Here is a 12,989-nt window from a genome sequence, read left to right on the forward strand (position 1 = left end):
CCTCCCTCCCACCCTTGCAAAGGCAATTGATCCTTCTGACCATCACTGGGCTGCTTTCCTGGGAATTCTTTGCTGTCTGGGCATGAGCTAACACAATTCCTGGGGTCCACATCTTCATTTTTATTTTATTTCCATGTTGTGTTGGCTCATATTCAAAAATGTCATTTGAAAGATGGGTGCAAAAAGGAAAAAAAAAATCAGAGTAATTTTACCTAGCAGTCTCATCAAATCTGAAGATTTGGTGGAAATATTTTATTCTTGATTTTTTTTTTAAGAACAATGATTTGTGTACTCTCTCTCTTTCCCTACCCCCCTTATTTATCAGTCTTGTTAGAAAATATCAATATTTATTAATATTTTCACAAAATATTTGATTTATTGCATTATCTCTTTATGTTTATTTTCTATTTCATTAATTTTGGGTCTTTTCTGTATTGGCCTCATCATTTTATGATCTTTGGTGGTTATTTTGTTTTTGTTGTCATTTACCAAGGATTAAACTCAGAGATGTTCAACCACTTAGCCACATCCCCAGCTTTTTTTATATTTTGAGACAGGGTCTTGATAAGTTGCTTAAGGCTTTGCTAAGTTGCTGAGACTGGCTTTGACCTTGCCATCCTTCTGCATCAGCCTTCTAAGCCACTGGGATTAGAGGTGTGTGCCGCTGTGTCTGTTTTTTCTTTCCTTTTTTCCAAATAACTCCTTGAGTTGGATACTTATATCATCAATTTCCATCCTTTTAATCTTTTCTATATTAATACATATTATGTTATTATATATATGCACATATATATATGATTAAACATTTCCCTTTGAACATTGCCTTAAATGCATCTCACAAGTTTTGATATGTTCCACTTACCTTATCAATTAAAACTATTTTTTTTTCATATCTAGTATAATTTTTTGTGTTTTGGGTAATTTAAAAGACTATAGTTTCTACATATCTGGATTTTCTATTATCTTTATATCTCTGTTTCACAGTGGTCAGGGAATGTACTCTATCAAAATGATGACATTTGTTTCAAATCTCTTGAGACTTGCTTAATGTCTATACACATGGTTAACATTGGTTTCTGCATACAATGGTTCTGCTACTGTTGAGTACAATCCTGTGTATCCTGTGTGCTTGTTTTATCAATTATTAATTTTCCATTATGATTGTAGATCTGTTTCTCCTGTAAGTTCTGTTAATTTTGGTCTTATATATTTTGATACTGTATTTTATTTTCTTCTGAGAACATATATGAGATATTTATATTTCCCCATTAGTATTTCAATTCTTCCTTTCCTTCCTTTCTTTCTTTCTCTCTTCTTCTCCCTTCCTTTTCCCTCTCCCTCCTTGTTTCCTCTCCCCAGTCTTTTTTTCCCATTTCTTCCCTTTCCTTTTCAGAAGTTTTAGTATGACTTGATTTGGTATTTTTTTTAAGAGAAAAATTGCATGGTTTTGTAGCACTTCTTGAATCAGTGGCTTGATAGCTTAGGGAAAAGTTGTGGCCATTATGTGATAAAATATTTCTTCTGACCATTTCTCTCTGTCCTTTTCTGCAACTCTAATTAAACATGACTAAAATTTTTCATACTATCCCTATTGTTCTTGTATTCTTTTCAATGTTTTCCAACCTTTTATTTTCTCTCTCTGCTTCAGCTTGTGAATTTTTTTGCCAGTTTTCTAATTATTAATTCTCTCTTTAGTTGAGTCTAATTTGATATTAGACATTCCCATAGAACTTTTTTTTTAATTTCAGTTATTGTATTTTCCATTCATATTTACATTTTTTTTAAAAAGAGTTTTTAGTTCTCTACTAAAGATTCCTCTAGTTCAACCTGACTTTTAGAAATAATAATCATATTTTGAAGTGTATGTTGTGAACTATAACAATTTATTCTTTTTGTGAATTGTTTTTAAAGTCTATTTTTTTCTCTTGTTTTTTGATTATTTAGTTTTATCTCTAGGAACATTAGATATTTTTTCATTAAATATCAGGCATTATCTATAAAAAATTATCTATCTGGATCTCCAGATAGTGTTAACTTTCTTCAGATAATGTCATTTTGCTCTTTCTGGCAGAGAGCTATGGTAGGCCCACTCTCTCTTCTTTAAACAGGACTGATTTATAGTTTGCTTTTGTCCCTGAGTAGCTTCCTTAAGATACTACAACAAAAGCTGATATTTACCAGGGTCCACATGCTGTGTTGTCCCTGGAGTTAAAGCTGTATTGGGATTGCTGGAGATGAATCCTCCCAGTCCTTGGTGGTATCAAATAGCAGACATTTTCCTTTTCTTGCCAAAGATCTTGGACCTTCAAGTCTTTGGTACCTTGGTAGCTTTTTAAAGACTTTATAAAGATTCTTAAAATGTCATTTGTATTTTCTAGTTTTTCTTGGTAGAAAAATTTGTCAGGGATAAGTTGTTCTCTGTTACACTAAGCAGAAAGTTCTTCAATAATATTAAATTCTTTTAATCTAAAGACTATCAACCTTTAATTAGGGGAAATTTTCTTGTCATTATTTCTGTGATATTTTTACCTCCACTTAAAAGATAAAGTCATTTTTATCTTTAGGATTATTGTTGTTGTTACCATTTTTTTTGTTGTTGTTGTTGTTGACTTATTTTGAGTTCTTTGAAGAATTTTCTTACCCATTGATGTTAAAATCTGACTGGACATTTTTATGTAAGTGGAAATTATTGTGATTCAGTTTAGATCAATGATTCTCAGCTGACATTCTCCAGGGTCAACTGGCAATGTGTGGAGGTTGTTTGGGTTGTCACAGCTGGTGAGATGTTACTGGTATCTGATAGAAAGAGGCTTGGGTACTACCAAACATCCTACAATGTGTAGGACAATCTATCACGATGCATTGTAGGCTCAAAGTGTCTGCCATGCATGGATTAAGAATCATCCCCTTAAAGCAATAGGTTGGAGTCGCTTGTTGAAAATGATTAGGTTCTTAAATTCTCCAGTCTGCTTTTGCTAATTCTTGCTATGCCAAGGATCCTTAGTTATAATCATTGGATGGAAAACGATGGCCATCTTTTATTGTTATCTGGAATTTGAAACCAAATTATAGCAGAATTTCATACTATGTTAACCTATGTGTGAACTACAGGATTCTTGTCTTGTTCTGTAGGACTAAGAGTGGGCCTGTGCATCTTTCTCATGACTGCTCTTGTTCCAAAGGCCCTTTATGTTCTCCTTTGTCCCATATCTTACTGCATACCATAGGAGATGGAGTGATCCAAGAAGACAAGGACTCAGTTTCAGGCTCCTGGGGGTTCATCCCCAGAGTCCTGTCCTCTTCATTCCACCCTTTTTCCTCAGCAGTGTTCCTTAATCCTGCAGGTTAGAGAGAACACAGGAAGTCTCCACAGTGAAAGCACATGCAATTAATACCTGACTACATTTTATCAGTCAATACATGGTACAGGAACTGTTACCCAACAAGGATATTGCTGCTTTCTTCTCAGAGGAAGGAGATCAGCATAGTATTCCAAGACCCAGTGAGATTCATGAGCAGCTTTTGCTTTCATTCCTAATTATATATATGTGTGTGTGTGTGTGTGTGTGAACCTTTATTCTTGATTTCTACAAACGATTGCTTCTAAGACACTCTACAGCTACCAAATTCACAGTTGCTCAGTCCCTTATATATAATGGTGTATATTATAACCTATGCACATCCTCCTTTGGATTACTTATAATAACAAATAAAATGTAAATGCTATGAAAATCCTTGTACTATATTGTGTAGAGAATAATTATAAGATAGAGGTCTGCACACGTTCCGTGGTTCCGTGCAGACACAGTTTTTTTTGGACTACTTTGGATCTGAAGTCAGTTGAATCCATGGATGCAGAACCAAAGACATGGGACTATGGGCACAGAGGACTGAAAATACACACACACACATGTATTTTCCCACCTCTGTGTTTATGCCTTCCAATTATACACATGATTCAGCTTCTTAAGGCCTTGTTTAAAAAGCAGCTAGCTTTGGTTCCTGCCCTGGAAGACAATTAAAGCTATACTATATATACTGAGGTCAAGCCACTCTTTATTGCATTTAACATCCAGATCTACATGCAGATAAATTTTCTAACTAAACTTACAGGGAAACATATTTCATAACAAATGGTCAGCATATAACAATGCAATATAAAGATACCCTCCGTTTGATCCATCCTATAAAATTTAAAAAACTCTCCAACTCTGCCTTAAAAATTCAATTCCCCAACAATGGATAATGTATTCTTTGGTCTTTTCTTTTTTAAAAAATTTTTTATTTTTTAGTTTTTTAGATGGACACAATATCTTTCATTTTTATGTAGTGCTGAGAATCGAACCCAGGGCCTCACGCATGCTAGGCAAGCACACTACCACTTGAGCCACATCCCCAGCCCTGGTCTTTTCTTTTTAAAATGTTCTGCTTAGTTTCATGCAGAGGAATCAAAAATAGGTCATTTATACATATATAACACACATACGTACATATATGCATAAAACTTTAAGTTTCACAACAATCTCATGGGGATAGTTTTGCTTTACTCATGCTATAAATAAGGAAACTAAAACTTTGAAAGACTGAATAACTTTTTGATGTCAGACATGGAATAAATAGAAGAACTGCTACTGGAGTGGAGCTGTGTCTTGTCAATTTTGCAGCACTCAGGTGTCTTATGTTTTGATGGCTCCCAACACTATCATTGCACATAAGAATATCCAAGTGTAGCTCTATACTCCTACTATTTAGAAAACAACAGAATCTCCAAGGGAGTTTTCATTACAGTCACTGCATAACCCATAAATACCACACCTTAAAGTAGCATTTCACAGCAAAAAAATGACATCTCTAGACCCTGATATGTGGAGACTATAGCAGGTGCCAGGCAGGGTACCAGACCTCATAGAGAGTCATGGAGACAATATGATGAATTGTGTACAGGCATCACTTTTTCTTCAACATTTGGGGGAAATTGGATAAATAATTTTATACTAAATTAATGGGGAGTAGACTAATGCAATATATTTTTTCTCATATGCACCAATGTCATTTCACAAAAATTTTACCTTGTAAAGACTTATTCAGGATCTCTGTTGTCTCCTTGCATTTTCCACCCCTATCCTCTCCTTTTTGACTAGTGTCTGCAGTGGAAATTAAGAGAGGTCAATACTGCATGCTGGGGTCACCAGCCAAAGGCAGTTTCAGACACATGGTACCATCTTGGAGAGGGACATAGAGGAACTACTAATGTCAGTTTTATTCCTGCATCAGCCAAGCCAGGCCAGCGTACAGCCATCTATCTCTCCAGAACAGATGAATGGGAACACTGAACTTTCCATCTTGGGTGAGGTGGGTGTGGGGTGGGTGGACGCCTGAAAATCCACCTGCCACCTAGAACATTGCTTAAATCATGCCATGTTACCTGAGCCAATATCCGAGACTTAGAGCAAGTTAAAGGCAGTGTGTTTTTTTCCTGTGCCTCTATTAGAAATCAATTTTATATATTAATAACTGTGATACTGTGGAATTTTGGTTGCATGCTCACTCTGTACCAGACACAGTGAGGATAAGATGTGTTACTTGCTTTATTTAATTTTACCTTAAGATTATAATTACAGGGTAGATTATGATCATTCCCATTTCATAAACAGGATGAGGATTAAACATCCATAGCTGCCCATTGGGGAGTGGTGAGCAAGTACTCAACTCTATTTGACACTTAGACTAGAAGACCCAGACAGCAAAGGACCTGTTTCCATATCCAGGCCCAGGGAGCTCCATAACTAGAAACTGTTGAAACCAGCACCCTGTGCCTTTCTGTCCAGTGAGGAGGGTCTGGTACTAGGCAGGGAAGGGTGTATGGAGGCCAGAGTAGACCATAGCCATCCTTTTTAGCATTCCAGGTCAATGCCAAGGCCATGCCATTAACTCTGAGGCTCAGAACCTCTCTGAGGGCTCCCAAGATGTTCTGTGGTAGGCTCCCTCCCATTCCCCAAAGTAGAAAATACCTTCCTAGTTGTGGGGGCTTCAGGACACAGAGAGGTGGAGGACCCCTGACTTGGGATCCCTCTAGTTCCTTTCTGGTTGCATCATCCAAACAGGCAAATATTCTTTCTAGCCCTAAACCATAAAAATTGTTGACTGTGAAACTGTTGAGAAATGAAAACTGCCAGTCAATTACATGTCTCCATGTTTGATGCTGCTGGACTGTAGCCTGAGCTACTTTTCTCTTATGGGAACAAGTTGTAACCTCGCTTTTTATAGTGCTTTTGGAGAGGCTGTTCCAGAAGCTGATGTCCACCAACTGCTTGAGACTAGAATATGCAGGTCCCCATAGCCAATGCAGTGGTCATGGGCAACTAATAGCTATTCCACACAGTGATTTTATTCATGTAGTTTTATGATTGGCTGTGTCTTTTTTGGCATATTTTCATGTATGTTCAGTTCTTTCCAATTCTCTTCTTTATAAAATCCTGAGTGGGGAAAGAGACTCTCTCTGGATGTCATGAGGGAGAGGGTGGGTGGAGCCCCTTCTGCTGTGAACATCACACCAACCAGGTGAGCATTTTTCCAGAACAATGGGGAGAAGGCGGCTTTCTCTCAGACATGCTTTAAGAGTGGGAGGCACATATGCCCTCTGTATAGTGGCCTATGACTTGGGGCTATGATGCATCATCTGCTAGCAGGGCCTCAGACACAGTAAACTGAGAAGCTCTGTTCCTACCCAACCACTCATGTGTTCTATGATCTCTCAGGATGCCTTCCCTCCCCAGGCGTGTTCTGTGTATTCATTCTATACTCTTTTTTGGGGGATGGGGTGTACTGGGCATTGAACTCAAGACACTCGACCATTGAACCACATCCCCAGCCCTATTTTGTATTTTATTTAGAGACAGGGTATCACTGAGTTGTTTAGTGGCTTGCTTTTCAGAGGCTGGCTTTGAACTCATAATCCTCCTACCTCAGACTCCCCAGCTGCTGGGGTTACAGGTGTGCACCACTGCACCTGTCTCTTTCTATACTGTTTCTATTCTATATTCTTTCTTTAGGTTCCTTTTTTTCCAAGTGCTTTCTGAAACAGAGTGAAAACACACACACACAAAAGCAACAATCCATCCTTCACCCCAAAAAACAAAAAAAATAAAATAAAAAAACAAGACACCTCAGCATTTTTCCCTGAAAATGTTTAATGTTCAGCTTCTAGAGCCAAGATGTGGCTAATGCAAATCTCTTGGTGTATTTCATTTCCAATGTACAACTAAGACAGAGGGTATAGGAGGACTGTGTTTCCTCAGTGCCAATACTCATTGATAATTTTTTTCTGTAAAATTAATACCATAAAGTGACTTTCACAAAATACCTGCTGCTTCAGAGGAGTCATACTTCTTAGAGTTACTTGATCCAAGTTGGAACATCAACTTTTTTTTTTTTTTTCTGAGTTCTCTGAAAGATTTTCACCCTATTCTTCATAGACCTTTCCATCTTTGTTTATTTTGTCTGGTTCTCACTATCACAAATTTCCTTGGGATTTAATCTTACCCTTTTGTTCATCAGCTTTTTTTTCCTTTCTATTTAGATGCATTGGCATTATAGATAACTTATATAAAAAGTGGGATTTACAGTTGGCAAATAAGTAGCAAATTTTACATATGAACAAAATTTCACTCTTTTGAAAAATTTTGAATGAAGGAATTCATATTCATTTTCAACTTTGTTTTTGCAATCCCCTATATGTGAACAATAAGGACTGAGGTGAAACAGAAGTTGATGTGTTGTAATCTGTTTACTTTCCTCAGGAGGGATGCTAGACAAGATGTTTAACCATGTAGGGGCTGGACGCTTCCGTTTCTTGGGCCAAATCTTGGTGAATCTCTCTTCTTGCATGGTATTGGATCGCTTCCAGGCTGTGGAGTCAGCTGACATCCTGGAAACTAAAGCCCATGAACTCATGAAGAAAAACAACTTCTTGGCCAGTAAGTAAGGAGCAAATATGTTCACAAGGGCACTGCCTCTCCAAGATGGTCATTTTGCATATTTTTCCTTAATGTTACCTTATGTTGGCTCTAAAAGAAAAGGGGTCTTTTCCAGATAAAACATAAATAAGCAGAAACATACATCGAGTTAATGGAAAGCTGGGCTTCATGCCATAATAACCAATGACATTTTCAGCATCCTGAAGAGAATGCAACTTGATGTATCTGTTTTACTATTTTTTTTTTTTGGACATTATTTTGTGGTCACATTTTTCCTGACTGAAGTTATGCTTTAATTTCCTCTATAGTCTTTATTTTTAACATAGTATCTTGATATCCTGGCTGGGGGAAAAAGACAGTTGTCAATTAGATTCCATTATTATATGTGTACCTATTCAAGTTAAGTATAATATATCCTTTTCTATTCTTTTTGAACAAAAAATTATTATTATTTTTATTAATTTTGGTGCCAGGGGTTGATCCCAGGGCTTTGTACAAGCTAAGTTCATGCTGAACCACTGAGCTACATCTCCAGCCTCCAATTATGTATTTATTTTCATGAGGTTTTATATTTTTTGCTGGGACCACCATGGTAAAGTATTATAGCTTGGGTGACATAAGCAATACAAATTTGTTCTGGAAGCTGGAAATCTAAGATCAAGACAACCAGAGAATGGAAATATTGCACTCCATTTGTGTACGATGAATTGAAATGCATTCTGGTGTCTTGAACAACTAAGTAGAATAAATAAAAAATAATAAATTAAAAAAATTTTTAAAAAGACATTCATTAGTTTGTTTTGAAGATAGTGAGGGACAGATCTTCTATAAATGTCTTTCATTGGCTTGTAGATGGCTATCTTCTTCTATAGCTTTATATAATCTTCCCTTTATGTTGTCTCAGTGTCCAGGTTTCCCCTTTTCATAAAGACAATGTTATATTGAACTCGGGCCCACCCTATAGGCCTCATTTTATCTTGATAATTCCTCTCAAGATGCTGTCTCCAAATGTGGTCACATGCTGAAGTCCTAGGGGTTAGGAATTCAACATAAATTTTGGGAGAACACAATTTATCTCGTAATAGGGTTTTGCATAAAATGTAAAGGACCCATGTAACATAAGACAGAATCCATATACTTGAGTTATGAGTGCTACATAACCTCAGAGGTGGATTCTGTGCCTCCAGATGCATCTGCCACTTGAAGAAAGGAAGGACTGATTACTTGAGAAGGGTCACACAATTTTTCAAATCCTCCCTCAAATAAAATACTATCATATGTCACCATAGCATGGTTTTATTAATAAAGATAAAAAGGTATGTTGGACTGGGAATCAGGTCTTGGATCAAGTTTACCACACATTGCTTGTGGAACTGAGCCTTGATTTTGCTTTCTTGGGGGTAGAGTCTCTTCCTGTAGGCGTAGGAGGCTGTGCTGAAGCCCACAATCCACCAGTCTTCCAGTCTGAGCAGTGTGACACGTGTATGCCCCTACCTAAGTTGTGATGATGATTTATTTTTCCTTTTCTGCCACTAGGTGTCATATTCAACAGTTCCTTAGTCCACAGGAGAATCAGATCGACATCTCTCAAATTGCCACCCCATGTCACATATACAATTCGGACCAGTGTCTTACACAGCATGAGAACAGATATGATAAAAAACCCTTCTTGGAAGTTCCATCCTCAGAGTCTACCAGCTGATGGGTTCAAATATAACTACATCTTTGTCCCACTGCAAGACATGATTGAAAGAGCCATCATTGAAGTACAGACTGGCCAGGAAGCCCTGGAGCCGACCACTCAGACGCAGGCAGCCCCCTACCCATGCCACACCAGTGACCTGTAAGTAGCTATAGTCAAGCCAAGCTTTCCTCCAGTGTCTACCTGCAGGGAGAGGAATTTTGCATTTGGAAAACAGAATAGAGAAAAAGATCCTTAAGCTTTTCTATAGTCATCTCAAAGAGATTTATTTTTAAAATCCACTTTTCCTATTACTTTCTTAAGGCTGTTTTTTTTTAAAATATACTTGAGCTATTTATGTAGAAATATGATGGGTAAGATACAGTTAGCCCTTTGTAGCCACAGATTCAACGAACTGCAGACTGAAACAATCTTTGAACAGAAAATTCCAGAAAGTTCAAAAAAGCAAAATTTTAATTAGGCATGCACTGTACTATATGCTGAATTCTTGTGAATGAAGTGACATATAGTCATCATATTTGGTAAGACAAGTAGAGATGATTTAAAGTACATGGGAGATTGTGTAAGTTTTATGCAATACTGCACTATTTTATAGTGCAGACCTGAGCATCTGTGGATTCTGGAATTATCTTTAACTTTGGAAGCAAACAACTGTGGGTAGAGAAGGCTTGGAGGAAAAGAATACAAGCTCAGTTTTACACACTTAATTGCTTTTAGAAACATAAAGAAATGTTAAAAAGAGATTTCTTTAAAAAAATATTTACTTTGTAGTTGTAGTTGGACACTATATCTTTATTTTATTTATTTACTTTTATGTGGTGCTGAGGATTGAACCCAGGGCCATACACATAGCACTGAGTCACAACCTCAGCCCTAAAAATGAGATTTCTTCAGGAGGCTGGCTAGATCCAGTTGGAGGTATTGGTTTAGAGTCTTTACCATTTCAAAGGTATTTAAAATTCAGATTAGATAGCCTTACCATCAGAGGGGAGCATAGCCAGAGAAACAAAGAGGGCCAAGACGAATGGCGTCCCCCACCACCACCACAAAAAAGGTCAGGGAGGAAAGGAGACTGAGGTAGGAGGAAAGCTTACGGAGTCCTGGAGGCCAACCAGAGGAGTGACTCCAGCAAGGGGGAGTGTTCAAGAATGTGACTCCTGGGTAAATAAGATGAAGGGGGGCAATTGACAGGTAGCTTCAGAGGTAGGTATGTGCACCACGGGGTATTTCACAGAGAGCAACTTCACGGATGTAGTGAGAATGACAACCAGACTGAAGTCCACATAAGAGATTTGTAGAAGTAGAATGGGAGCCTGCATCCAGATAGCTCTCAGGAGTTTTTCTATAATAGGCATAGAATGGAGGGCAATTTGAACAGAAGATGTGCTCTTTAGAGAAATATGTAGGATGCTAATGGTTTAGAGTCTTTACCATTTCAAAGGTATTTAAAATGCAGATAGTCCATTACTAGGGAAAACTGAAAGTAATAAAAGAGGTGGGGAAATTGTGTTCTTGAATAGTTGAGAGGAGACCTCAACAAGTGCAGGAACTGGCTCATAGGCAGAAACCTAGCAATTCATCCATGATTACAAAGTCCATCTATTTAAAAATTCCCCAGCTTCTTTGAACCCAGAGCTTACAGAGCTTTCTCTCTCTTCATGTAATATCTATCATTAACCCAAAGACCCACAGTTTTGAGAGGCCAGCGTTGATAATTATTAGGTTGATACTGTAGAGTTGAATAGGGAACAGAACTTTGTGAAATTTAATGTTTTCATCAGTCCCATGATTCATGGGTGATTATCATAAGGACAGTTTTTTTTTAATTGACACACAATAATTGATAAGGACAATTTCTGATTGGAGCTATATCATACTTCATGAATATAAAGGATTTCAAATGTTAATCTATTGCCTCAAAGAGCAAGTCCACTAAGAAGGTTTTCAGAAAACAAAATCCACAGCAATACTCTAGAATTCTTTTCTATGAAAAAAGAATATTTATTTCAAAATGTACCTATTATTTCTACCACAGCTTTTTTATTCCTTCAACTTACAGCATTCTGGATTTGGGTCTAAGAGAGGAAGAAATTGAACTTTTGGGTTCTGAGTGAACGATAGCTCCCAGAGTCCCAGCATCCCAGCATCTGGACTTGGAAATGTCTTGGCGGGGGGAGTGGAGAATAAAGGGTTTACCAAGAGTCATGCTCACAATGTTGGATTCCTGCTTTAAAAAAATATAAGCTTGGTCCACAGCAGACACATGAGAGGACCCTTTGTTATATCCATTTTATTTCTTAACCTTGTGCTTTACTTCCAGAAACCTTAGTAAGCACCTCTTTCCTATTTGTCCATATCCATTGTTCCTAGAAGTTCACATTCCTGGTACTCCCAAGAGATATTAGAAGCCCCCCCTTCCCTACTCAGACTCTGTTCTGTTCCACTGAGTGGGACCTAAACACCAGATAATTGATGGGAAGTAGAAGAAATATGCTCTTTAACTTTGTAGCCCTTCACTCCCTCAAGCCCACCCTCCTCATGAACTTGTCTTTCTACTACAGAGGGAGGAAGTGGAGGAGGACATGTCTTGTTAAAGACTCAGGGAATCCTTTATTCAGTTTCTCTGTGCCCCATAGCAGCAACAGTAACCCCTCCCTTAAAATAGTGTCACATTTCCAAACAGTGGCATCTCATCTTTCCTGTTAGAAATTTATAAGCACAGCGGAAACAATTGAGACTCATGTAGGTTATCTGTCCCCAGGTCTCATGGCATCTTCATGGCTTTCATTCCAATTTTCTGATGCTCTATTAAGGTCCTTTCATTTTAAGCACTTTGTGAAGGACTCTGGACCAACAGGCAAGAGCGGCTGCCATTTCACTCCACTCTTTTGGAAAGTCTGGCACATTTTCTTGTATCCCTATCAGAGCTCATATTCAGCTGCACTTCTTAACCTGAGGTGTGGACATTTGTGACAGTATCTGTGGTCACAACAGAGCAATGTATATTTAGTGCCTGAGGACCAGAGATGCTAATCTGCTAATCGTACAGTTCTCTATGGGATGAAGAATAATTCCTCACCAAATCCCTAAACACCCTTATTTAGAATCACCACATGCTCTGCCTCTGATATATTATTTCAATGCCTTCATTCACTTGTATACTTATTCCTCCATTCATTTGTTCAAAAGACATTTTTTTCTCCCTCATATTCACTGTAGACATGCATTTTTCTAGGTGCTGAGGGAATGCAGAGATGAGAAATACACAATTCTTGAGCTTAGGAAACTCATTGCTTAACACAGTAGGTAAC

At 37.7% G+C, this 12,989-nt stretch overlaps 1 protein-coding gene across 1 annotated transcript in view; it reads left to right on the forward strand.

Moving 5' to 3' along the window:
• Abca13 (ATP binding cassette subfamily A member 13) overlaps nucleotides 1-12,989 on the forward strand; it is a 423,614-nt gene that overhangs the window by 139,169 nt on the left and 271,456 nt on the right. Inside the window, exons 30-31 of the mRNA XM_048786593.1 lie at nucleotides 7,800-7,976; nucleotides 9,513-9,819. Of these exons, the coding sequence (XP_048642550.1) occupies nucleotides 7,800-7,976; nucleotides 9,513-9,819 (484 nt within the window). The remainder of the gene's footprint in view (nucleotides 1-7,799; nucleotides 7,977-9,512; nucleotides 9,820-12,989) is intronic.

The sequence above is a fragment of the Marmota marmota genome, unplaced genomic scaffold, assembly GCF_001458135.2.
Source record: "Marmota marmota marmota unplaced genomic scaffold, marMar, whole genome shotgun sequence".
NCBI lineage: Eukaryota > Metazoa > Chordata > Mammalia > Rodentia > Sciuridae > Marmota > Marmota marmota.